General features: G+C 40.9%; 1 protein-coding gene across 1 annotated transcript; it reads left to right on the forward strand.

Annotated features, from left to right (window-relative positions):
- Positions 1–17,137: 17,137 nt before the first annotated feature.
- Positions 17,138–27,565, forward strand: LOC145438895 (C-reactive protein-like). Its single transcript, XM_080316279.1, has 5 exons — positions 17,138–19,698; positions 19,767–19,830; positions 23,894–23,925; positions 23,996–24,059; positions 26,822–27,565. Exons 1-5 carry the CDS (start codon positions 19,624–19,626, stop codon positions 27,436–27,438), a joined length of 852 nt encoding a protein of 283 aa, XP_080172405.1. The 5' UTR covers positions 17,138–19,623; the 3' UTR covers positions 27,439–27,565.
- Positions 27,566–27,917: the final 352 nt, after the last annotated feature.

A 27,917-nucleotide genomic window follows, 5' to 3' on the forward strand; every position in this document is an offset into this window, starting at 1 on the left:
ATACATTCATCCCAGATCCCAGTAGTTCTACTCACAATCACAATGTCACAACAACCAACTGGCTCATGAATCATGATTGACAGGTACTACCGAAAATCGTCATGCCATTTATCTACGTTCACTAAAGAAAATATAATAGTATAAAATAGTTTTCGCTCGCGAAGTAGTAGAATTATTGGCTGTTATATACATATATATAATGTTATGGCATTTTGCAACTACTCATTAGGTGATTAGAAGCCTATAAACAAAGCAATAATGATATTAAGTATGGTGTGTGTTGAAAAACTGGCAATACTTTTCTACGCACTACGCAGCCGTCAGAAGCTGGTCATGACATGTGTGAAAGCCCCGGCGCATGGCGCGCAACGTCAAAAGTCGTACGACGGACTCCCAGTTGGCCGCTGGACGGGCGACGCTGGTCGCCCGCCGCAAGCCCCGTCCTGTGTGTAGGACCCTTTAGTTAGGTAACCAAACAATTTTATCAAGTAGCCAGTACGATTTGAGGAAAAAAGTCATTTTGAAGACCCCTAATGAACAGGGGTGTACGAGTTTCGAGCAAACGTTAAAAGGGTGTACCACGTCGAAAAAGGTTGAAGAGCACTGCTCTAAGCTGCGCACGTGCGATAATGCGCAGTGATGACACGGTCTCTGCGCACAGATAATCTAAGTTGCGCACAGAAAAATCGAAGTGATGACCTTTTTTTAGTCGTTACGCACTGTTGTCCAAGGGTCTGCGCAGTGAGTTGGTGAGTGTGCGCAGACTCGTCAAAAATTAAAAGGAACATTGCCCGCGAGCCTATTCCATCTCTGATTCCTGATTCATGATACAGCGGAAATAATATACGTTGTCGAAACTATATAGTCGGCACAATCTTAGCCTTAACATCAGTCCATATTTATACCATGATTTAAAAATACCCTTAGTCAAGTCGTTACTCATAATTCCACATTCTCAAATCGCATTGAAGCGTTTTTAATAATGAATATGCAAATTCCGTGATATTGGATGTAGAAATGTGTAACATTTTGTCATTCAAGAATATCGAAAAAATATATTTATGAACATTGGTGTTATAATCATTGGAGGCTTTCACAATTTTCTGTCATTGATCCTAACGACAGGTGAGGCCCTGATTGACTTGCCTCCGCCGACCGCACGACACTGCTTCTCATGCAGCAATGTACTCGTACGCACATGTATACGTTTCACGGGTGTAACGATGTACGCTCTAAGCTAGAGGTGATAATATTCGAGATCAACAACAATTTACTAATTTGAATATGATGAGTTCGGACCAGGGGCGGGCAACTTCTCCAGTCGGCGGGCCGGATATAGGAAAATTAGGAACTTGGCGGGTCGGGTTGCTGAATCGATACATTTCATTTTCTCATTTATCCGCATATACAAGGAATAAATCGTATTTATTGATTGTATTTTAGTCTTTCAGTATGCTTTCTTTCATCTCACCAACAGACACAACATGTAAATTGGTAAGGATTGGGAGACGACGGGGGACCGAAAGGTGTTAGATTTAGTTGCAACCCAGCGGAGTTATAAACGAGTAAATATGGCACGACGTAAGTCTATCAAGACTAACGATTATTACAGTTAACCAATGGACATAAAAATTACAAAAGATAAAAGTAATGGGAAATCAGCAGTGTGCAGAGCAAAAAATATGTAACTTCATAGTTCTCGCCATAGTGTCCTATATGGTGTCGACACAATCAAATCGCACGGTTCAATGAAATTGTATCGCGTCACAGTTTCCATTTGACTACAGGCAATTTGACGGTGATCTTTGACCGACTTGCCGAGCATTAAATTTGATGAATCGGGTATCAATCGAAAGCTGACGCTTCCTTGCGCAAATATAAATTTTATTCCACTCATGGCCCTGGAGCCCCCACAATCGGCCCCAAATTATTTATTGTCGAGTAGATTGGCAGTGTGATGCAACAATGCTGTCTGGCGAAACGAGAGACTAGCTCAAGAGCAAGGATGCGGCCGAGCGGCGAGAGTGGGATCAGCTGACGTCGCGGCAATAGCAATGTGCAACCGCGCCACAGAGAAACGCTGCACTGTTGATACTTTTTCTATGCACTTCGGTACAAGCGAGCACACACCAGCCTTTCCTTGACTTGTAAGGGTAGAACTGGGTCCACAGAATGTATTAGGGCCCTACCATTTTTCGTGCAATATCCTTCAGCTGATAGAAATATGTAGGCTACGTCTAAGTAGTCTTGATTGGATATGAAAGATTATTATGATATCGATTGCCTTAGCCCGCTTGTTGCGTAGGGCTCCAGAGATGCGTGGCGCTGTTGATACTTTCCATGGGCGCTTCGCTAAAAGCGAGCACACACCAGCCTTTCCTTGACTTGTAAGGGTAGAACTGGGCCCACAGAATGTATTTGGTCCCTACCAATTTTCGCGCAATATCCTTCAGCTGATAGAGATATTTCTAGTAAGAAAAATATACTTTCAAGTAATAAGATTCACTCAAGACAGCAAATTTAGCTAATGTAAATATATCATATTGTAGTAATACAACTACAGTGTTGAGTTTTCACTCTAGTCCCCATAAGCACCACGTCGGTGACCTTGACACCAAATTCCGAGAAGGCGAAAAAGTGCAAACTCTGTTGGGCCGAATGGACAATGGACATTCAGTTATTCACAGATGCGAAAAAAATAATGCAAATCTGTTTTAGGTAAGTTACATTAGGAATATAAATACAGGCTACAGAATGAATATAATTAAAATATCTGTGATACCACTGTATTACTTTTGACGCAAAAGGTCCCCGGCATTCAAAAAAACTGTTTGGTGGTTGAAAAATGCTAAACCAAACTCCAACGTCAACGTTTATAGTGATATCAGATATATTCCAGTGAAAAACAAAGGTATGAATTTGGTGGTAACATTTTGGAATCATGTGGCAGGTATGGCCCGCAAGATTTCTAGAAACGGATTGAATCCGGACAGCGATACCAGTTTAATTCGACACTCCTGCTGTTAAACTTTATTCGACACTCCTGCTGTTAAACTTTATTCGACAATCAACATTTTACCTGCTGCATTCGCGGACCAAGTCCTACCCATACGGATCAAATAAAAGCTTGTAATGTATGCTCATGCTCAATGCTCCTTGCTCACACTTAACCATAAAAGCGACTATAGAAAGTATCGACACCCGCCATCAACAGCACGACGTGTCTCTGGAGCCCTACGCAACAAGCGGGCTAAGGCAATCGATATAATAATAATCTGACATATCCAATGTAGACTACTTAGACGTAGCCTACATATCTCTATCAGCTGAAGGATATTGCGCGAAAATTGGTAGGGCCCTAATACAGTTCTACCCTTACAAGTCAAGGAAAGGCTGGTGCGGGGCCTACGAATGGCTACGATAACTTATCGTAGTTATCGTAAGTTATCGTAGGCCCCGGCTGGTGTGTGCTCGCTTTTACCGAAGCGCATAGAAAAAGTATCAACAGCGCAGCGTTTCTCTGTGGCGCGGTTGCACATTGCTACTGCCGCGACGTCAGCTGATCCCACTCTCGCCGCTCGGCCGTATCCTTGCTCTTGAGCTAGTCTCTCGTTTCAACAGACAGCAATGTTGCGTCACACTGCCAATCTACTTGACAATGAATGATTTGGGCCGATTGTGGGGGTTCCAGGGCAATGAGTGGAATAAAATTTATATTTTCGTAAGCAGTACAGCGTCAGCTTTCGATTGATACCCTATTCATCAAATTTAATGCTCGGTAAGCCGGTCAAAAATCTCCGTCAAATTGCCTGTAGCCAAATAGAAACTGTGACGTGATACAATTTCATTGAACCGCGCGATTTGCTTGTGTCGACACCATATAGGACACTATGGTTCTCGCCAATAATGACGAGGACAATGTGGATTTGCGAACTGCATTGTCATACACTACAGGCACCACCATGTCTGCTTCTCTCTGATCAATCAACACACGATACCATTCTTTATTAAGATTTCGAGGCGTTCGATAAGCCCGGTACCCCAAATTTACCAAGATATCAGATAGCGAGGTTGTTCAAGTATGTGGCCTATTTTATTTCGATATTGAATTCATGCTGCGTGGGGCCTCCACGAAATTTGAAAGCTCCCCCCGACCCCTTTTGAGTTGGCGACCCCTGGTATAAGCGGGGCCTAAAAGTGTGCCGCGCTACAAGTCGACGGTTACGGAATCAAAAATAAGAAATATCGGCCTGTTGTAAATGACCATTGTAGTCGACAAACACCATGATTACCACAAATGACATTAAAGTTGAGTACATCGTATATGCCGATAATGCAATACGTCTTCACGCTTCGACGAATTTACGCGTAAGCTCCACCCTCGCTTGCTGCGCATACATGTGCATGTGCATTGTGTATTATATATATCGACTTTTCAATTAGATAAAATAAAATGAATAGGGCAAAAGAAAACAGGAAACAAAAAAACATCGAGATAATCAGTTTTAGGCTCGTATTAAGCGTCTCCAACGTTGGCGGTCGTGGGCGTCTTCAACAGGGCTGTGGAGTCGGTAAATTTTACCACCGACTCCGGCTCCGACTCCGACTCCACACATTTTCAATATACCGACTCCGACTCTGACTCCGACTCCTGAGTCTTTAAACGTACCGACTCCGACTCCGACTCCGACTCCTGGGTTTTTTAACGTACCGACTCCGACTCCCGACTCCGACTCCAGCATTATTACCAATTTACTTCGAAAATTATATGCCACATTGTCGGTTGAATGACTATCATACAAGCATTAAACATATGCAAACATTTGATTAACGGTGGCATGCTAAATTGTTTCATTGTGGAACAGCTCGAATTATCCACTATGCAATTAACATGAAAGAAAGATTTGCTAAATATCCTTTTTTTCACGTTTTTATAACATGGACTCTCTAATATCCCGAAATGTATGAATCATTCAAATATGGCAGATATCCAATCCTGTATAATAAAAATGTAGATAAAAAATCCAAAGCAGTTCTTGTGTATGAGTCAGCAACTAATAAATGGATTGAACTTACTAATTTTGTCATTGCACACTATCCTGATTACAAGCACACACACTCTTACCATTAATAGATATTGGTCATAAATGGAATTTAGTTAAGTAGTCAAAGACCATAGCCTATGTCTAGTCAACATGTACTTAATCAAGTATTCAAGGATTGGGACTTGCGGTCTTACTTAATCATTTGTTCGACCCGAGCAGCTAAGCTACACTACAAATATTTTTAATTTTGTCAAGTGGGAAGCATCGTTTGGTCATATTTACATCATTTTTAAAATTTTACAAAACCAGCCGATGCATTTGCTCTGTCACAGTATCATGGTATAATTCGAAAAATTGCATCAATTTTGACTGCATCACAAAAACGCATATTGCGATTTACTTCCCCTGTGCAACTGAGTTGTAATTTCCAAATAATGTCTAATTTTATCTCTATCAGGGGTGGGCAACTTTTTCGCCCAAAGGGACACATGAGATTTACGAACCATTGCGCGGGCAACTGAAATGTTGGTAACCTTTTTTAAGTCGCCCGATAGGAGCGAACCGAATTAGGTAACATTGCAAACAAGACTTATAACAATACGATCTAAAAATGATAAGAATAAGTCATGCAACTGTGCAGTGTGCATTCAGGACCCGGTCGCGCGAAGCGCGAAAATTTTTTTGCAAGATATTGACTGAATTATATCAATAGATATATTACTAACATACATTGGGGGTCGCATCTGTATACCACTGGGCTCATTTGGCAAGGACAGGATTATTCGACGTTTAGACATAGCAAAATCAACGATATCAGTGAACAACTGAACATGCCTCTATCATTTTGTGCGAAAGTTTTGTCGACGATCTCGCTGCGAGTGCACAAGCGAAGCAGCGTGTTGAACGACACGTTATCTCCTAATTGCGGATATAGTTAATCTCAATTCTGTGAATAACATGTATTTATAATTTTCAGAAGGAGGCTCAAATATTGAATGCAAGAAATCTAGTGACAACGAATCATGCGAAGTACCGAGTAAAATTTCAAGTCAAATAAATATGCTATGAAATATTCTACTGTATGGTCATATACGATGATCTGGGATAAATGTGGCTGGCCCCTGGATACGTCAATGCATCAGAACTGTTGTTTTTGTCATCATCAAATTTCGCGGTCATGCTGATCAAATTTTGGTTGGCCTTACAATTGTACCTGATGTCATAAATGATTTCGAGGATTACCTCGCAGGCCACATCTAACCTCCTCGTGTGACAAATTTGGCCTGCGTGCCGCGGGCTGGCCGCACCTGATCTGTATGGTTATCAAAAACAGTGATTGAAGGTACATAAAAATTCTATTGAAAATTCTTTGAAAGCAAATGTTTTCATGATAGAGAGAAGTTGGAGTCGGAGTCGGAGTCGAAGTCAGAGTCATTCTCACAAACTCCGACTCCGACTCCAGTCGGTATTTTTCTACCGACTCCGACTCCGACTCCATCTATTATATTTTTCACGACTCCGACTCCGACTCCGACTCAATCAAGCAAAAATTACCCAGACTCCGACTCCGACTCCACCGACTCCGACTCCACAGCCCTGGTCTTCAAGACATACAGTCACTAAAATTTGGCGTATGTAAGCAACTAGTGGGGAATCTCGGAAGACAGGGCCACGGGTCACACTATCATGTAAGACGGAAAACTGTCCGTGGGCCGGACAAAATCCCTTCGCGGGCCGGATCCGCAGCGAGAAGACCTTGTCGAAAAGGACTGGCATTGTGCTGACCGATAACTTCGATATATATACAATATCCGCATATGTTTAATTGTCCATTGGCGCCGAATGTTCCTGTCCCGGAGATCTGAGCCCGCATTTATGCGATACAAGCTCACTCACAAAACGAAACCCAATGAAGATGATAAGTAGCGGCAAAAAGGTTATAGCCGGGGGAGGGTCTGGGGGGGCGAAGCCTCTCATGAAGTTCAGTTTATCCCCCTTTGGTGGGCTGGATTCCAACGTTTTTGGTGGGTTGGGACTGACGAAGTGCCGCTACGGTCCAGTATCCACGAGCTGACTCCAGAAATCCTACCCAAGTGTTGAAGGTTTATTTATATAGGCTCGTACTCGCCATCTCATCCGTGTAAGCGGTGTCTTATAGCATCCTAGAAGTGGGCCGTGCTACAAGTTAGAAGCTACCGAATAACAAAAATGACGACAATTGGCCTGGTGTAATTGACCAATGACCATATATTAGTCGAAAACGCCATGGATACCACAAATACCAAATTCACGATCTCCACCTACTCCTGAGACTTCTTGATTCATTGCTGTATAATTTGCGCAGTCTTAGCCGAGAAATCAATTCACACTGTTCTTTAAAAATCGTCAAATCAAGTGATGACTCATATCTATACTTATTATTCGAAGGAGAAGTTTCGTTCAACGTGCCTTTGAGATCCGTTGTACCTAAAATTACTCGAAATCCAAGTAATACCTGTACGGGAAATTGCGTTTATTCTGGCATAATGAGTAGGCGATGAAAAATTTTCAATTGTGATAGATTTTTATATATTGAAGAATACATACATATAAGCAGGGTTGCCATACCGTCCTTATTTCTAAGATTTGTCCTTATTTTGAAGGGCCACGTCTTAGAAAACTCAACTGTCCTTATTTCTAAGAAATGTCCTTATTTTCGACTTGCGTCCTTATTTTGTCTTATTTTCAACAACTACAGAACTTCGACGTTTCCCTCTGGTATCTGTGTTGCATAATATTCTAGAATTATGCTTTTGCGTCGAGATTTTATGACATTATGAATGAAAGGAACTCCCGTGGCGTACGCACCACTTGATTTGACTTCGAAGTGGTGCAATAGCTTAGCTATGGCAATGATTAGTGTGACAGTTTCGGATGTACCAGCCTATCGCAGCAAACTTCATTTTAGCAGTAAACGTACCAGGTTTCTGATGTTTAGTCAACAGCTGTAGGGAAGGCAGCATTTATAGCGTACTGAAAAAAGGCGTCGACACTTGGGTTAAAAAGTAAAGCTATAAATCATTGATAAATTTATCTAAATTATATTGTACATTTAGTGTCAGCTACTAATAAGGCTAAATCTGGTAGTTACAATTTAAAGGTATCAAACGAAGCTTGAAGGGCGATTGCTTCGCACATTGCAATATCTGCAATTTCGACATTACCCTGGAGCTGAAGACCAATGGAATGACCGGCATTTCAACTCATATTGATAGCCCAAAACACAAGAAGTGTGTCAGATTGATTAATTTGAGTCAGTCGATGAATAATTTTTTACAAGTCGATCAGCACCAACGACCACATACTACCAGGCTGCTGTTTCTAAGGGTATCTGGACATTCTGTACTGCAAACACCAGCAATCGTCCCGCACCAACGATTGCACATCGAAATTATTCAAAGCAATCTTTATTACCCATTCCAACATCGCAAAGAAGTTTGCTTCGGCCAGAACCTAGACTACAAGCATTGTTACTGTAGTTCTTGCCCCACGATAAAAAATCATTTTTTTTTTCTAAACCTGATGTACAGCCTTATTCCATCTTGGTTAATGCCTCTAATCACAACGAGGTGAAGAGGTTGGGTTTATTACCACATGGGGGGCAAGACCAACGTGTTTTTAGGGGGGCTGACGAAGTGCTGTTTCGGCCCTGAGTAAAGTTAAACCTAAACCTGAGCTGTCGTGAGGTCCGTGATGCACTTTATATATAGGCCTACTAAACAAGTAGTTGCTGGAGCAGGTTATTTCTGGAACGTGATATGCCACGGCTCGTATAAATACAACGTATAGCCTATGTACAAAAACGCTTTTAATGCTAATCTAGTTTTCCGACTTTCCTTATTTTTGGGTCCATGTCGATGGCAACCCTGCATATAAATGAGTGCAGATATTATGGAATTAATAAAGTTCGGTTAACGGGTTTTCCAAAAATCTTCTCGTTGTTTCCAACTACGGTGTACATCTATGAGGTGACAAAGCGGTCGCCCCACCTTCTAATTCAACTTCGCTGCTCTGAAGACTGATGTAGCAATCAATCGGACAATGACAGCGATTGAAAGACATCGCCGAAATCTCTTCGACCGTCAGCGCTCTTGTCCACAACATGTAGTTGGATAGTTTACCTTGTGCTGATGCCGGAGCTTCAAATCCACCTCCCCTAACATCTTGGTCTTGACCAAGGAGCAGAACACCGCCCCCGGGTAACACCCCGATTTTAGAACCGTGAAGAACGTCTTCGATTTGACCATTCACGAAGATATACGAGTAGCCGGTTCGTGTAAAAGTAGTCACACATATATGATATTCTCTATTTGTCGTGAAGGTCAGCTCTCCGGCAACACTTTCTCCGTGAAGCCACGTTTGTATATTTGATGCGACTTGGGAAATAATGTAAGCGTTGTCATGTTGCTTTGTGGCGTATGACGTCCAGACGTCGAAGCCGGTCGTGTATCTTGTGTACCATCCACAAACCGTGAATTCGTCAAGATCAGGAATCGGCGTCTTCACGCGTATATAGTTAGTGGTCTGCTCCCGGTTCGTAAAATCGTAAGTAGTCTGTGGACATGCTGAAAATAAGTGTGTTTTTCATCACTCGGATAGGCATCACACAAAATATTGTCACTGACAATGTCATCATCGGGACTGGTTTAAAATTAGTGTCACTTTAGCTGTATAGCATATGATCGCACACTAAACAGAAAGTGATAAAAATGGGATGATATCGTCAAGTCACATTTGTATGTAAGGTTGCATTTAAAACAAAGATCAATCTAAAACAATCATGTTTAAAACAAGGCCCTAGTTTTTAACATTTTTTTTATTGTTTTGTTTTTTGTTTAGACATGACGTCACGAATATTCAATTGTGACGCCACAGTGGATATACGTTAAGAATTGAACATAGCGCAAATATGAATCCTTCGCGAAAAGGGATTCTGGCACTGTCACAAACAGACGAAAAATGTATTTAACGAGGACTAGACTCTACACTGTTAGGCAGCATTTTTACGGTCGGCGGTCATCATCATCAAAGCACCCATTCTTCACCAATGATGTATAACTGCTTGCAATAACTGTTGAACTGACACGATTTCGATCATTCCAGCCACGCCATATCGTATACGCAAATGGGTTGCATTTAAAACAAATATTTGTTTAAATCACTTCGTTCAAAACATGTTTTAAACAGTGTTTTAAACAAAGGCCTTTTAAAAGACAAAATTGTGTTTTTTTATGTTATAAAATCATGCCATAATTGTGTAAATACTTTACAAAAAACAAGTTGTATGAGCATACGGACAATTACCAGCCGAGATAACCGGCTTATACGATATGGGATGGTAGGAACACTCAAAATAGTCGGTTCAACAGCTATAGTACGTAGATATTTACCCTATTTTCAATTTTCAATGTCAATCCAATATCACGTCACAATTGCATATTCATGACGTCATGGATTTTAAAAAATGTTTTGAACAAGGGCCATGTTCTAAACCAAGGGTCGGCAACCTACGGCCCGCGGGCCGGATCTGGCCCGCCAAGCGAAATCGTCCGGCCCGCGACGAAATAATTAGTTACCACAAGAATACGGCCCGTGGTTTCGTAATGAGTTCCAATCTGCAGTGCAGCACTGCTTGGAAAGACTGCGGCATTTCTCCGATATAAAGTATCCTACGTCGTATTAGTCTATTGTTACGCCATAAAACTGGTACGAAGGCGGTCGACTAGTAGCCTATCTCGTACTAAAAGTAGGAGATGGAGAATGTCTGTAGAGTAGACTAGACCATTGCTTATTAAGCGGGTGTATCGCGCAACCGAAGGTATACCATACTTTTTTAAGGGTTTCCCACTCAGATAGGGTGCGACAATAAAGGTGTCGTTCCTCTGCTCAGACGCAATGACAAAATCTCAAACTTTCCCTGGTTCATTATAGATAACTAGCCTCCGTATGTTAGTCATCTGTAGTTTAATTCACCAGAAGACATTTTACGCCAAGACAACAAACCTGAATAGCGTTTTGGACACAATGGTGAAAGCTTATTTTGTCTCACGAACTGAATCACCGACAGTTAGCCTACCTCAGATATTACTAGAAGCAGAGCATCAATATGGCGATGTCTTGTATATTTGCCATGTTCGCGCATTAAGTCGAGAAGCTATCCTTGCACGAGCGTATGAACTGAGAAATGAAATAGCAACTTTCCTTGAAAATACAAACATCGACGACTCATAATCTTGTCATCGCAAATGGGTATCTAATCTTGCTTTCGTAGTACATTTAACGTCACATCTAAACAAATTGAATTTGCAACTTCAGGGGGAAACAACTAAATACATGAGATGTTGAGACGCATTCGAAACAAAACTGCGACTCTGGGAAAGTCAACAGTACAAAGAAAATTATGCTCACTTTCCTATACTGGAGGAGAGTAAACCTAGTACCAGCACTATACATTTGTAACTGTGATATACGAAATTTAATTACTGAATTTCCACTCGATTTTCCGACATTCGTTCTGTACAAAATAAATTCTGACTACTCAGTACTCCGTTTAATGTGGACGCCAATACCATTGCCAGAAAATTTCAAATGGGCCCATTTGAAATGCGATGCAGTTGAATTGAATGACAAATTTCATACAAAGAGCATATCGCTGAATGACTTTGACAAAGAGTACGTTCTTGATATGGATGGGTCTTCATCCCAGCTTGACCAACAATGCAAAAGAAATGGCATCGACCTTTGGTAGCACGTACGCATGTGAACAATAGTTTTCAACAATGAAATTCACGAAGAGCAAGATAAGATCACGTATTCCTACGCCCATTTAGAAGATGGCCTGATTCTTGCTTCATCTGACTGGTTATCAGAAGTTGAAAACCTTTCACAAAGCAAGCTGCGCCAAGTGTCACATTTATCCTGCGTTGTTGAAGTGTAAATACATGTATTTTGCTCTTTTTCTGATTTGTATGATTGAGATTGCAGCATTGTAGGGTAATCTACCGACATGAGCGTTAAATATAGTATTAAGAAAAATTCCGGCCCGCCAAAATGTTGTGCACTCGAAATTTGGCCCGCGACTATCAAAAGGTTGCCGACCCCTGTTCTAAACGATTTTTTAAAAATTGATTTTAGTTTTAAATGCAACCCTAGGTGAAAATCATCCGTAGGCTTATACTACATGTTTTTCGAAAGTATTTACACAATTATTGCAGAATTATACGTTTGAAAAAAAAAATTTTTCAAGACATTTGTTCAAAACACCGCTTGTTTCAAATGCAACCCTACTCTCATGTAATAGAAGCTGAGTGATGAATAAGTATCATTTTTTCGACCATAAATATATCTCATTGCACTTTGTTGCAAAGCTGTGGGTTAATCACTTCAGTGATATATCATTCCCAACAAGCCCTGCACGGAGCGGAACGGAGCGTCTTTCGTACGGTACGAATCCGTACGATTCATCCGATAAAAGTTTCAAGTGAAGATTTCACCGAAACTATAATTCTCGTTAATAATTTAAATATTAATGACTGGAAGCGCATAATTTCGCGAAAAATATGTTGTATCGTTCACGCGCTCGTAGAACTGCTAATAGAATACGCGAGGATAACTGTATACTGACATGCTACAGTCTGTTATTATCAGCCAATATAGAGGATAAAATACGAAGCCTCGAGAAGTTGAACAAATTGATGTGTTACAATCCACTACCAATCTCCACATACGTGAGAATATCAACTCATAAACTATATTCGTTCGATTTAAATCATACAATAGTGTTGGTAAAGGTGAGCACTTATCAATGTAAGCACTGAGCCGTATCAGAAACGAAGATGCGTTGCTCTACTGCTACTACGACAACATAAGCTGTGATCGTTTCTTTTGCGATCAATTTATGTATGATGTAACAATGGAGGATCGGTGAAACGCACAATCAGCAAGTGACTGGTTGCTCTCACGAGTGACACCGGCGTATTGCGAACAACCCGAAACCGTTTACTTGATGACTTGAAATTGACTCGTAAATTTAGCTCCGAGTTACAAGTCAACCCACATTTTTGAAGCGACGAGTCAAGTCTAGTCAAGTCATTTTAGCAAAGTGACTCGAGTCCATTCAAGTCATACGAAAAAGTCGACTCGAGTCATGCTAACACTGGTATATAGAGACTAAAGAAGTATTTTTATAGTTATCCGGCATTCCGGATTTCAAATTATAAAACATGTGATTATAAGTTGAATATGGCGATACAGACAAACCGTTGAAAGCATCCCTATGTGATAATAATCGTGATTATCGAAGGAATATCGATGGAGTAGTCAATGGGACAACACTGCATAGTGAATGAAAAAATTAAGCAATAATATTGATGGTTGCAGATTGCACACAGACTGATTACGAATTTCCCAAGAACGAGCAGACATTAAACTACATCCGGGTCAGGACGCCAATACCGGATCTTTATGAATTCACCGTATGCGGGTGGTACGCAAGACACACGACCAGTGCCGACGACGTGGTTTCATACGCTACCGATCAATTTCACCACGCTTACGCACTTAATCAAGCATCTACGAGAATAGAAGTTTGACTTCACCACAAATTTGTCATCGGACAGCTCCAATTCGCCACGAATAGAGAATATCACATCTGCGTCACTACTTTCACACGCACCGGGCAATCTGATATCTTTGTCGACGGTCGAATCGCGCACATTCTTAATGCACATGTAGGCGGGGTGGTGCGAGGTGACGGTGTATTGATTTTAGGTGAAGACTAAGACTTTAGAGGGGTTGGGTTTAGTGCGCCGGTGTCCGTACAAACGAGAATAGCTAACTTCATGTGGTGGAGAAGAGCGCTGACGTTCGAAGAAATAGCATAGATGTCTTTTGATGGATGTCGTTGTCCAAGCGATTACTTCATCACGCTTGAGAGCACCGAAGTGGAATTAGTCAGACGGCACGACTGCTTTGTTACCTCAGGAATGTAACCCTCAATTTGGAGCACCATGAAGTGTTTGGAAATATCTTTAATTGCATCTAATTTGATAGTACCTGTATATATTATATATGTGGCCATGATTTAATGAACGAATGAATGAATGAATATCTAAATACAATTGGAACTTAACCAATGCATTCTGAAATCATGAAATCTACAACGCCGCGTCATGCGAAGATCTATTGCTTAGATTTCGAGTAATTTCAGATGCATCATTTCTCAGGCCTGACAAATCAAAGTTTTCATCGAGTTGAGACCTTTTTTGCGAATGGAAGTAGGGGAAATATGAATAGTGACAAAACTATATTCGAATTTTCAAATGGCCATATTCCGTACAATGAATCAAGAGGTTTCAGACTCGCCAAACATCAGGCAACTTCATACATTTCCACATACTGCTATAAAATCGGGCGGTTAGAGTAAATGGGGTCGAAAAATGCTGCGTAGTGTTCAAATTCAAACGATTGATGAATAATGCAGCCGAATATGGCATAAAAATCAGAATCGATTCAGTCAAGGTAATTTACGGTCGTCGGTCTATTCAATCAGCTGTACCGGGAAAGTCCTGGAACTTGACAATTATGATCCTGCCCATCAATGGACTGATTCAGCAGTCGGTAGAATTCGTAGAAAATGTGTTTCATTGTGTGCTGTGAGAACTATACGAAGTATTTGAGAAATTATTGGTGTACTGCGGTGTGGGATAGGTTTTGAAAGGAAAAAGCCATATCCGTGATTTGACTCTCTGTTTCAAATGATCCTCTATTTTTCATGGTGCTGCGACCATGGCCTCTGGTCGTAATTTCTCTGGTTTGTGAGAAAAGATATCGTTTGTACTTGAGGGACATATTCTTCAAAGTTTATAGTCGAATATATCCGTTCTTAGTAATGATGCAAACTGAGGTGAAAGGTGAAATTGGCTGCGAATTAAACGATCTAATTTTTTCACATTCTCTCGATTGTGCGATCAAATACTACACAACTACAACAGCACTATTTTCAAAACAGTCCCGATGATGACATCGTCAGAGAAAATCTTTTGCGTGATGCCTATGAGAGTGATGGAGAACGTATTTATTTTCAGTATTTCCTCAAACTACTTACGAATTTCCGAACCGGGAGCATACCACTAACTACATACGTGTGAAGACGCCGGTCCCCGACCTTGACGAATTCACGGTTTGTGAATGGTACACAAGATACGCGACCACCTTTGACGTCTGGACGTCATACGCCACAATGCAACATAACAATGCCTAAATTACTTCGCAAAGGGCCTAAAATATGAAAATTACCTTCAAAGAGCGGAGCCGCTATTTACGCAGAGCTGACCTTCATGACAAATAGAGAATGCCATATTCGTGTGACTACTTTTAAGCGGACCCTATACTCGTATATCTTCGTCAATGGTCAAATCGAAGACGTTCTTCACGGTTATAAAGTGGGGTGTGACCAGGTGGCGGTGTTCTGCTTCTTGGACAAGTCAGGAGGCGGATATCAAACTCCGGCGTCTGCACAAGGCAAACTACCCAACTATAAGAGCGATGACGGTTGCGGTGATGTCTTTGGGTCGCTGTCATTATCCGAGTGAATACTACCATCACACTCCAGAGCAGCGAAGTTGAATTAGAAAGCGGGGGCGACTCTCAAAAATCGAGAGCTTGACTTCACTCGTGTGAAAATGTGCGATGTGAATTGTTACTCGAAGGTATAGTGTTATGCTCCCAACACTTGTCATTCGTTATTGGTCATGATATTCGTTAATATTTGTTATTCGTCATGATATTTCATCATCTAATTCCTCATTTCTGTTGCAAGACTCTCCTATAGTATTTCGCACAAAGGAAAGAAAAACATATCGTAGATCAGTCCTGGGCAAAGTGCGGCCCGCGAAGCCATTCTGTGCGGCCCGCGAAAGGTTGCTTGGAATTCATAACAATAAACATGCTTTTTTAATGTTGATGCGTAGACTGAAACCATAGACTGTATCAAGTAAACATGAAATTCGTTTACTTTGAAGCGTGTTCAGTATTATACCAGGATTACGCTGCCTACGTACCTCGCATGCGTAACCCAGATTCAAAATAAAGGCAATGTGGCAAAGTATGAGTAACAATTCAAATCACAAGAAATCACTATTTCGTTATAGTTTAGGTCAAACCTTCTTTGTTGCCATTGTCACATTACGCATTATACGAGTACGTGTTTCAAATTTTTACGTGAGGCGTATCCAAATTCCTAATTCGAAAAACAAGTCGATCAGTGCTCGCGATTACTAGCCTATATGATCATCATGTCTATCACCCATTAAGGATGAACGGACATATCAAAAAGAGAAAGCCGAAAGCTGAAATTCAAAGAAGAAGAACTCTAAATATTTTTATACTGGAGTTAGGGGTCAACCCGTCTATTTAGTTTTTGCCGAGCACGAAACACTCGATCAAGGGAGGAGGAATTTAAGTAAACTGCAAACTTCGCTCAAGATCAAGGCTATCTGAGTTGCACACTGCTCGAAATGCAGCAACCAAGACAAGCCCTGCACTATCCCATATACATTTCAGTGCAGTAGTTTTCGAACTGGGGGGCATGAATGCATTTGAAGGGAGACGCGGAGCTGAAGTTGAATTAAAAAATTTTCCGCGCTCGGCGCGATTTGACCCAGACGATAGTTTATTGCTCCGTGTATTTTCCGAATTGGATATTACAGAATTCTCTCACCAACAACCCCAAACTTTCACTTCAATGCCGTTAAACTATCCATCCGGATTGCTAGCATGCTGGTTGCTCCTTTTTAATATGTTATGATATCATGACAGGGGGTGAGCGTGAAAATTTTCACTATCACAAAGGGGACGTGACTAAAAAAAGTTTGAGAACCATTATTTTAGTGTCTTTTAATAAATAAAAAAACGGGAATAAGGGTTTAAAGAGAGTTAAAATGTATCATGTTTAACATTGTTTCGAATCATGACGGCAAATAGTTATTTTTTTTTAATTAACCGCCACTTTCTCATTATCTAACATCAACACATTTACTGAACAGCATTTACGAACTATGTATTTTAAAAATAAAATTAAAATGCGCTAGAGAATGTAGCTAAGATTTTTCACTCGGCCCGCCAACGTATTTTCTACTTCTCATTTGGAGGAAAATAATTGCCCACCTCTGCCGTAGATGCTGCTCTACGATTCTATACTGGCAATTAACTTTGATCGAGTGCTAACATAGCAATAGCTACTGATTTGTTTGAAGTACCACCGGCACAGGTGTGTCACACTTCCATGAATGGCATGGGATAACAGGAATAATCGTTAGCCTCGTAACAGCTCAGCTACAATATGAAAATATATGTTATAGTCAGCATTCCATCAAAGAAATATATGCGATTGATTCCCCCCGACTATGCAGACATTCATTTGTGGATCTGCTTTAGGTACCTATGAAGTTTAAATATTTATTCTCGTAGATATCATCGTTCGCAACACTTTTAATCTAATGCAAACTTGCCTGGACACGATCTCCATTTGGAAATGCCCGAGATTGTGTAAACGTTGAACCATAACAAACACTTCGTGGAGGGTAGCTGCTATTTGCGAATAACATGGATCATTATAGCGACTTACGGACCTACGGGATCGGGATGCGCAAATACTTAGTTCTGAGAATCTTAAAACGACTTGCTTGGGGTCAGGGGTGTATGATCACTGATCATTGATCAGTGAGCAATTTATCTGTACTGATATTGTTTTGTTGATAATCCAGAACCTAAAATGCTACGAAAACTTTTGTACTGAATTACCAATTGAGCATGCTTTGATAGAAATGAACACTCTGAGTTGGCCCGTTATTCGGCAATTGCGTTGATGATCAACAATAAGGTAAATGGATTCTGAAATAAATACGATCAAATCATGTTTGCCATGTGTTAACAGTATATTAAATACGCACACGCTCGACGTGGCTGAATCGCTCCAAAATACCTATATATACGTTATTATAGTGTTGATTGAGATTATTAATATCGCCACGGAGCTTGACGAGTTCATAGCTGCATAATTGCTATTGCTGCGCACATAGTCGCTTGCTTCACAGTTCACACATATGCCGTGAGCATAGGTTTGGGCGAAGGTGCTGACCATTCCTTTAGTAATCAGCACGCCCATTTTGAAGATGGGTTGCGGAACATCTTCAAATCGAAATTTGGGGTCCGTCCGAACGTCGTTACCGATTCCTCTGAGTTCCTCCGCAATTAGTACCTCCACTGATATTGCCTTTTCGATTTAAATCAGGTACCAATTTGCACCTCTAGCAAAAATATTATTTAGCGGAAGGAACGGCGGTAGGTGTGTTGGGGCCGGTCAACAGAAGTGGGCTTATATACGTAAACGTGTCCGCGTTATTTTAATTCTGGCTATCAGAACGCAAACTAAGTCATTGGGTTGTACAATTCAAAGCAATCAATCTGCCAGTAGATGTAGGTTCAGACTTTTTAATCGATACATTTCGTCGCTAAATATGTAAATTTCACGCACCTCATGGAGTGGATGCCCTACCATGTACACAATCTCATACATTGCCAAATAGAGATCGTCGTCAGGCAAGGACGTTTTTTGATGTGACGCGATGCAAATCAGGGCAGTAAAATAAATATTCAACGATAATAGGTAGACCTATATAAAGAAGAATCCCTGTGGATATCTGTAGTCTGTATAGTAGGATAGATTCAATCCCATTTATTGATTTGATGGAACTGTAGCATGATCTGCACTGATCTGAACTGTAGAAGGACTGAAGCATATATCACCATTGTAGCCGAACTCCTTCTGGGTTACCGGTATGAAATTTGCATAGGCATCGCTCATTTATCAATATATTCCTATTACTCCGCGTTTCCTACCCCTCCCTTCGCACCGCCCAGCGAGTTTCTGGCAATTTATTGTGTATTTTTTCGACCGAATTAATTTGTGGATGAATTTAAACACTCAGAATGCATGACTGCAAAATTGAGTGTTTGACGAATGTGTTTGCGTGCTGAGTGGCAAGCAGGGGAATGCGGGAAAAGGTTTAGAAGGGAGTCTTACAACCTACTAGAACTGATTCTGCTCATTGGGTCTCGTTTCTTAGAAAGCTAAATAGTAAATGCGTTTGGATTGTCTTTGATTTGTCCCTAACAAGTGGAAATTAACCACGAGGGTTAAAATCACCCCACGTTGAGAATATTCGGAGTATACGCTTTGTATTGATTTCTCGTTGTTCAAGAAGAACAGATAATATAGTATTTTATGATCGAGCGACGTGTTTGTTTGACTGAAGAGCGAATCGGAACTAATGTGTAAGTATATACCCGTATCGAATAATTTAATCTTGCCAAACAGAGCGTATCAGGAGGCTATAAAGAAAACTGCATAACTTCATTCTACCTCGCGATGTCCAATATTTGGTTGATAGCCGCAGTAATGTACCAATACAATTTATCGATAGCTAACGAATGTTAATGTTATTTTCAGTATTGATTTTCCCCTAACTTGCATATCAATATGTTGTCGATTTTCCGTCTTATGATATCTGTGCTTTGCTTGGGCTTTTCATTAGCTGAAAAATCCCATCCAACCGTAAGTCACATTACATTACTTCATTCTATTGACTATACTCAATGTCCTCAAACCATTCCGTTTGGTAGAACTATGAAGAATTTGAGGACAGAGAAGAACCAACGGAATTTTTGCGGTCTGCAATGACTGGAGGTTAGTTGAGTGGGGTCGCACCGTGCAATATAACGTTTTTTTTTTCTGTTCACCGACAAGCTCACAGTACAAGCGAAGTGATTCTGGGAGCTCGTTATCATTTTCTAGCTTCTCTCTCGCGCAGGCGCAGTTCTTCTCAAACTTTTCAAAAAATAAAATCCGAAACGGTTCGGCGGCATTTTTTTGGAATGACTCACGTGTCTTAAAATCCACACGAACCAACACGTTTGATTTTATAGTGTCAATGCGACAGGTGTAGCCGATGTTTAGCGACCAGCTCAACTCTATGTTTGGTTTCGTTTTTTGAGAACGCAAATTCACATTCAACTCAACTCCTGCAAACAGTGATCTTTGCCCGCATGTCTTGATGAGCCTAATATCTGGGGGATGGATCCTTCAGACTTCTCGTAACCCTACAGTTAATTTCATCACTTTATACATTCGATTCGCCAACGGTATTATGGGATTCACAAACGAGCCGAGAGATCTTTTTGGTACCGCACTTCTCGTGTATAGATGCATATGCTATCTAAACCTTCGCATGCTTTGGTCTGTACTGACGCGGAAATGGTCAGCGATGAAATGCGAATGATGCATCCGCAGGTTGCGCACCCTTAGACCAGCGGTGGCTAACTTGCTGCCGTATAAGGAAATTTGTCGACACTTAATTCAATTACTATGTGCTGTTTGCCGTTGATGTGCAAATTTAATTAACGAATTGATTCCCGAATTTTGGCGAGATTTTAAATAATCTTAAAAATTACTTCGCGCTACACGCGATTCAATGCGACTTCATTTTTCGATAGAGCCCTTTGCAATCTGATCCCCACAGTACAGATGCAAACAGCAAAGGAAAATGATGCGTCCCATATGGAAATACCAACTAGGAATCGTGCACTCGTCACCAAAGAGATATACTTCTGGTACGTTTAGGGCGATTCCAATATCTTGCCACTATACTGACAATGCCGATGGAAGGTTAGGAAATAACAGCATCCAACCATGGACATGACTAATAACAATTGGCCCATCCAAAGATGCATCACCATTGCTCTAAATTTTCGAAAACACTCCCTCCATCATCTCTATACCGTGAATCTGGTCACATGGGCTGCGAACCGACGAATATTTGATAGTAATATGGAAAGCCACTAATAATAAAATACCGAAATTCATTCGTGAATGTGGCAAATTTTAGTGCTTCGTGTGACCACGATGGATCCCATTATCTATCAATTATATGACCACTCGCGATTTCGGTGCGTATATTAAGTCGATATGTGAACGTAGATTAGTCCAGAGTTCTGTGGAGATGGACATGGGCAGTTTAACATGGGTATTTGGCATGCATGCAGTTTATGAATTACGGCTATGTTCTGGATTGCGGCCGTGGGCTACATAAAAATAGAAAAAAAGGTTGGCCACCCCTGCCCTAGACGAAACTTTTGGAACGGCCTCAAGCGATGCTCTCATAATAGCGAATACAGGCAGACTTATTTCTGTAAAATTATGCGTGTTTTGTTCAGTTTATATTTCAAAACTTGTTTTTTTTTTCTGGACCGTTTGAATTTTTTAGAACGTGCTCCATAGTCCCATAAATTGTCTTGCGGATCCCATTCTGAGAATCACTGCTCTAGCGGAATGACTTGAATCAACATTAAAGCACATATCTTGTGAAGCTTCGTTCATGCAAATATCCAGCTCCACAATAGTGCTTATTAATGATACCATAGTGTCATACAGTATAGGCCATAGGCCTATCGTGTTGACACAGCGAAACTCAACGGCTCACTGCATTCGGATTACGTCATACTTTCCATTTGACCAAAGGCAACTTTACGGACATTTTTGACCGGCTTTCCGAGCGCTTAATTCAATAAAACGGGTATCAATGGAAAGCTGCTGCTGTATTGATTACGGAAACATAACTTTTATTTTGTTCCTGGTCCTGGAACCCCCCGAATCAGCCTAGAAATTGGCTTTGTGATCGAATTTTGGCGTTGTGACGCAACCATTCTGTCTGGCAAAACGATAGTGAAACTGAGAATAAAGAGCCAGACAGTCCTGTTTCGACGCAATGCCTAAACTCGATCACAATGCAAATTTCTTGGCTAATTTTAGGAGGTTGCAGGACCATAAACATGAACAAGACACTCGGAGTCCATGTCTGAATCACGACGACGAAACAGTATAGTACCGGTAGTATATTAGACTTAGTTACTAGTCTGCGCTTGAAATTATCGGACCACGATATCCCATATCTATATCGCCCACATACTAAGATATGCCACCTAATTTTCATCTTTTTTCCATTTTATTTTATCTTCTGTTAGTATGGTTCATCATGACCATTTTACGTGTTCCTGGTCAAAGCGGGTTGTTTGATTAAATGTCCGCTACAAGTTATCTCGGCTCCTTTCTACCGAGTCATTTTATCGCAATCTTGTGATTATTATGAAACTATTACTGCGTAAGTAAGCCGTAAACGTCATCGTGAACGCTTTGCCCATCTAGTTCGGCCAAGTCACGGTCGGATTACGCCTGGTCATGGAAACACGGCCGACATGTAGGGTCATTTTGACCCGTGTTGCTATTATATGCAATCATATTTTAAAGGCCTGTACTATTCCCTTCTTATTATATGATAATCCTATAAAATCAATATCTTTCGTCGCTTTGCCAACAATTTCGCCGAGGACTTGCAAGGTAATAAAAGCTTATGCCTTAACAGGTCTATAAGCCAGACCGGACAGTGTATTCGGCGTCTGAGTATTGCTACGTTGATATTGAGCAGAGTGTAAAACGGGTTTCCATACTTGCTACCGATATCACCCCATAATCAATTTATACAGTATAACTAACATACCCCAATCGTACTGATTTAATTTTGAGATACACTAACCATATCAAATCAAGATGGATTCCGTATGCCTGCTATTTTTTTGACATAACATCATGATGTATTCTTTATATCAATTTCATTGATTGGTAAAGCATCATGCGCTGACTACCTACATGTAGTGTATTTGGTCCTTGATGTTAAATGATTGCGGGTCAAGCTCTCAGTAAAGCAGGGGCGGTCAAATCGCGGCCCCCGGGCCACATGTTGCTCGCGAAAATGTTTTGAATGGCCAGCGGGCTAATTCGCAAAATTTGTTGTAATATCAACAAATAAATTACCCAGGATAATATTGTGAAGTTGCAAGGCGAACGAAAACTTTGATCAGCCTGACCAAAATTTGGGATGTGGATGACTAAAATATCAGCTACGACGCATTGGCGTAACCAGGCGTTAGTCACAGTTTTCGTAGATCTCCGTATCCGACCATAAATTCCAATATTAGGCATATTTCATGTTTATATGTCCATTGTCCTGTCCTTGCCAAATTAGCCTGACGGTAAGTACAGGCGACCCGCAACATATGTAAGTAACTTTAATTCAACTTTAAAGAGTTTCGCGCTGGACGTTGCTAGATTATGAATCCACACCGAGTCTTAACATGCCATAATTGCTGCCGAATATTTTGATAATTAAATGTTATCGATTTTGATGCGTACTAAGTCTCGTTTTTCACCGTTACCTAATCCGGTTCGCTCCTATTGGAAGTCTAAAAAAGTCGTCACCATGCAAGTGGCCCGCTCAATGGTTCGTAAATCTCATGTGGCAATTTGGCCGAAAAGGTTGGCCCTGCAGTAGAGAGTCACTAAGTATTCACAAACCGAGAGCTGATTATTTCGAGCAAACTTTTGTAACAAAGAAAGTAAAATTTCTGAGATTGGCAAGGTGCATGCTCGTTTAGTGTCGATTTTTCCATGATGCAAGCACCATGTATAAAGTGGTCCGAAGGTGGAATGCAAAGTATTTCAACGAAAGATGTTATAATGAAATGAAAAAATTTAACCTCTGGAGAAGGTTCACACAGCAGAACCTACAAAGGCTCGTTTGTGAACGTGAACCTCTAAATTCGTGAGGTTCACACACAGAACGTGAACGTGAACCTCACATTAACATCGTCTCTATTGCAAATCATTATGAAACCAACTTAATACTCTCTCTACATAGGAATTTCGTCGGCCGCAAAAGCCCTTCCGACGGTAAGTGATTTGCATTTCATATCATTCCGGTGATTATATTTAAAACCCGAAAACTCTTTATGTTTCTCAGAATTATGCAGAATTTGAGGACAAGGAATATCCGAACGTTGTTTCACAAGCCACAATGACCAAAGGTCGGTAGAGCTGGGTATAGTACAGAAATAGCTCTTTTATATCGGCTTATTTATAGAGCTGGGCACAATGATTCGAGTATCAATTTAAATAAGTAAAATTTAAATTTAAATAAAAATCGGAGTCGGGTATAGTGAGGGATGAATTTTTCGAGCACTGAAATTATACGCTTCCTGCCTTTATTAGTAAATTTACCAACGAGAATTTTAAAATTCGATACTATCTTAATTGTGGAAACCTTAAAAATTCGATGAGTCGAATCGTACAGAAAGAAATATGCAGTACAAAGCTACGCGCGTTCAAAGAAATCAGGGCTTGCTGGAAATGATACATCAGTAAAGTGGTCAACCCACAGACTTGTCATGAAGTGCAATGGAATATGGTAAAAAAATATAGCATATTCAATACTCCACTATTCTAAACGAAATGATATTACCTTCAATTGCATACAAGTAGGATTGCATTCAAAACAAACGGTGTTTTAAACAATGTGTTTAAAGTAAAATCTTTAAAAAAAAGAGTTATTTTTTCAAACCTTTTTAATTATGCCACAATTGTGTAAATATGTAAATAATATGTATTTGAAAAATATGTAGTATGAGCCTACGAACGATGTGCACCCGATATACTCGACGTATACCAGGGGTGGGCAACATACGGCCCGCGAAGGGATTTTGTCCGGCCCGCGGATAGTTTTCCGTCTTACATGATAATGTGGCCCGCGGCCCCAGTCTGCCGAGATTCCGCACTGCTTGCTTACTACGTCAAATTTTAGAGACTGTATGTCATTATACACGTGTATGCGCAGCGTTGCGAGAGTGCAGCTTATGCGTTAGTTCGTCGAAACGAGAAGACTTGCATTATCGGCATTTACGATGCACTCAACCATAATGCCGTCTGTGGTTATCATGATTTTTGTCGACTACAATGGTCATTTGCACCAGGCTGATATTTCTTCACGGCGCACTTCTAGGCAAGGCACCGCTTATGCCAGGGGTCGCCAACTCAAAACGGATCGCAGGCCACTTTTCAAATTTCGTAGAGGACGCGGGCCGCGTGAATTCAATATCGAGATAAATTGGCCACACGCAGTTGAACAACGACGCTATCCCGTCGCCTACTCAACCTTAATGAATTGATATATCTTGGACAATTAATGTAACCGGGCCTATCGAATCTTAATTAGGGATTGCACCGTGTGTTGATTGATCATGATCAGTGAGATGCAGACATGGCGGTGCCTGTATGACAATGTTATTCTCAAATCTTCGCCATTATCGTTGTCGTTGAAATACATTCATTAAAGACGATTTATTCCTTGTATATGTGGATAAATGGGCGAATAATGTATCGATTCAGCAATCCGGCCCGCCAAATAATAAATTTTCCTATATCCGGCCCGCCGACTAAAGAAGTTGCCCGCCCCTGACGTATACGATATGGAGTCGCTAGAGCCCTCGAAATCGTGTCGGTTCAACAGTTATTGCAAGCAGTTAGAGATCATTGGCACGGAGTAGGTGTTTTTATGATGGTAACCACCGACGGTCAAATGCTGCATAACGATGCAGTCCTTGTTAAAGACATTTTTAGTGTGTTTATGACAATTGTTGGAAGCCGAAGGAGCCATATTTACCGTATATTTTCAATTGTTAATGTCAATCCACTGTGACGTCAAAGATTCGCGACGTCATGGCTAAACAAAAAACAAAACAAAAAATAACACTAAAAGCATGTTTTACACAGAAAATTTGTTTGAACCATTTTTATTCAAAATTGATTTTTGTTTTAAATGCAACCCTTCATACAGTGGCGAATTAGCGTAGTGGTATAAGCCACAGCTGCAACACCCATGGGTTGTGCGCTCAGGTCCGACCGAGGTCGACTCCAGAATTCCTACCTAAGTGTTGGAGCTTTATCTGGGCCTCTCCTCGTCATCTGATCCGTGTTAGCGCTGTCTTATTGAAGCCATAGACGTGGGTCGTGCTATAGAAGTCGGAAGCTACGGAATAAAATTTAAAAAAGAACTGGCCTGGTGTAAATGACCATAGCAGTCGACTAACACCATGAATGCCTCAAAACAAACAAACAAACCCTATATACAATTATGCAGCATCAACCGGCTCGATCCACAATGCTTAGTAAAAATTGCTGTCATCATTCAAGGGTCTATACCAGTGGTTCCCAACCTTTTTCGACCCATCGCCCCCTTTTCAAGCTCAACACCGACCATCGCCCCCCAAATTTGGTCTACCGAAAATTGTGCATACAAACAGTAAATCACCGGCCAGTTGACTAAAAAAAAGGTCAACTTTACGGCTCGCAGCCTAAATTGACACTTTTGTAACTAAATTTCCGTAGGTTGACTAAAAAAAAGGTCAGCTGTTTTTAACGCGTCATCGCCCCCCTGTCACCCCCTTCGCTATTTTCGCCCCCCGTCGCCCCCTTTGTCCATTTTCGCCCCCTTCGTCATTTTCGCCCCCCAAGGACGCCAAATCGCCCCCTGGGGGCGATATCACCCACGTTGGGAACCACTGGTCTATACCTACACCTCAGTCGTTAAAAAGACAGTTTTTTTTCGTTCTAACTAAATGTGGTGAATATGTATCGCTAATACGGTGAATTACGATCTAATTTTTATCACTTTGTGTTTAGTGTGCGATCATATGCTATATTTTTAAAATAATGTCGATGATGATAACGTCAGCGAAAATCATTTACGACACATAATGCCTATCAGAGCGATCCAGAACATATCTATTTTCAGCATGTCCACAGACCACTTACGTATTTCCGAACCGGGAGCAGAACACTAACTATATACGCGTGAAGACGCCGGTCCCCGACCTTGACGAATTCACGGTTTGTGGATGGTACACAAGATACACGACCAGCTACGACGTATTGATGTCGTACGCCACGGTGAAAAATAGCAACGCATACTTTATTTCGCAAACTGCCTCGTATATAAGAATTTTCCTTCACGGAGTCGGAGTTACCGGAGAAATGAACTTCGCGACAAATAGAGAATATCACATTTGTGTGACTACTTTTACACGGACCGGATACTCGTATGTCTTCGTCAATGGTCAAATCGAAGACGTTATTCACGGTTCTACAGTCGGAGTGTTACCAGGTGGCGGTGTTCTGGTTCTTGGTCTAGACCAGGATGTTACGGGTGGTGGATTTCAAGCTCATGAGTCAGCACAGGGTAAACTATCCAACTACATGCTGTGGACAAGAGCGCTGACGGCCGAAGAAATTTCGACGATGTCTTTGAATCGCTGTCGTTGTCCTAATGATTACTACATCACGCTCCAGAGCAACGAAGTTGAATTAGAAGGCGGGGCGACTGCTTTGTTACCTCATAGATGTACAGCGTAGTTGGAAACAACGAGAAGATTTTTGGAAAAACCTCTAATCAAACTTTATTAATTTCATAATATCTGTAGACATTTATATGTAGGTATGCTTCAATATATAAAAATCTATCACGCCAGAATAAACGTAATTTCCCGTACAGGTACTACTTGGATTTCGAGTAATGTTAGGTACAACGAATCTCAGAGGCACGTTGAAAGAAACGTCTTCTTCGAATATTAGGTATAGATATGAGTCATGACTTGATTTGACGATTTTTTAAAGGTTAGAAGAGTAGTATATATCACGGACTTTACATGCGGGCCAATCAACGTTGAGCATTTTGTCACGTGATATCTCATAGCCAATCAGAATGCAGTACGATAAGGGCGTGGTTTCATTACGATAGAGGCTTTGGTTGCATAAGAGATTGCCTAATGTTTACGTCATTATGATTGCGTAAGTTGATTGCTTTAGTTATTGCAGTTGAAGCATGGCCAATA

The sequence above is a fragment of the Botryllus schlosseri genome, chromosome 5, assembly GCF_051294905.1.
Source record: "Botryllus schlosseri isolate E-star chromosome 5, Bs_hap1, whole genome shotgun sequence".
NCBI lineage: Eukaryota > Metazoa > Chordata > Ascidiacea > Stolidobranchia > Styelidae > Botryllus > Botryllus schlosseri.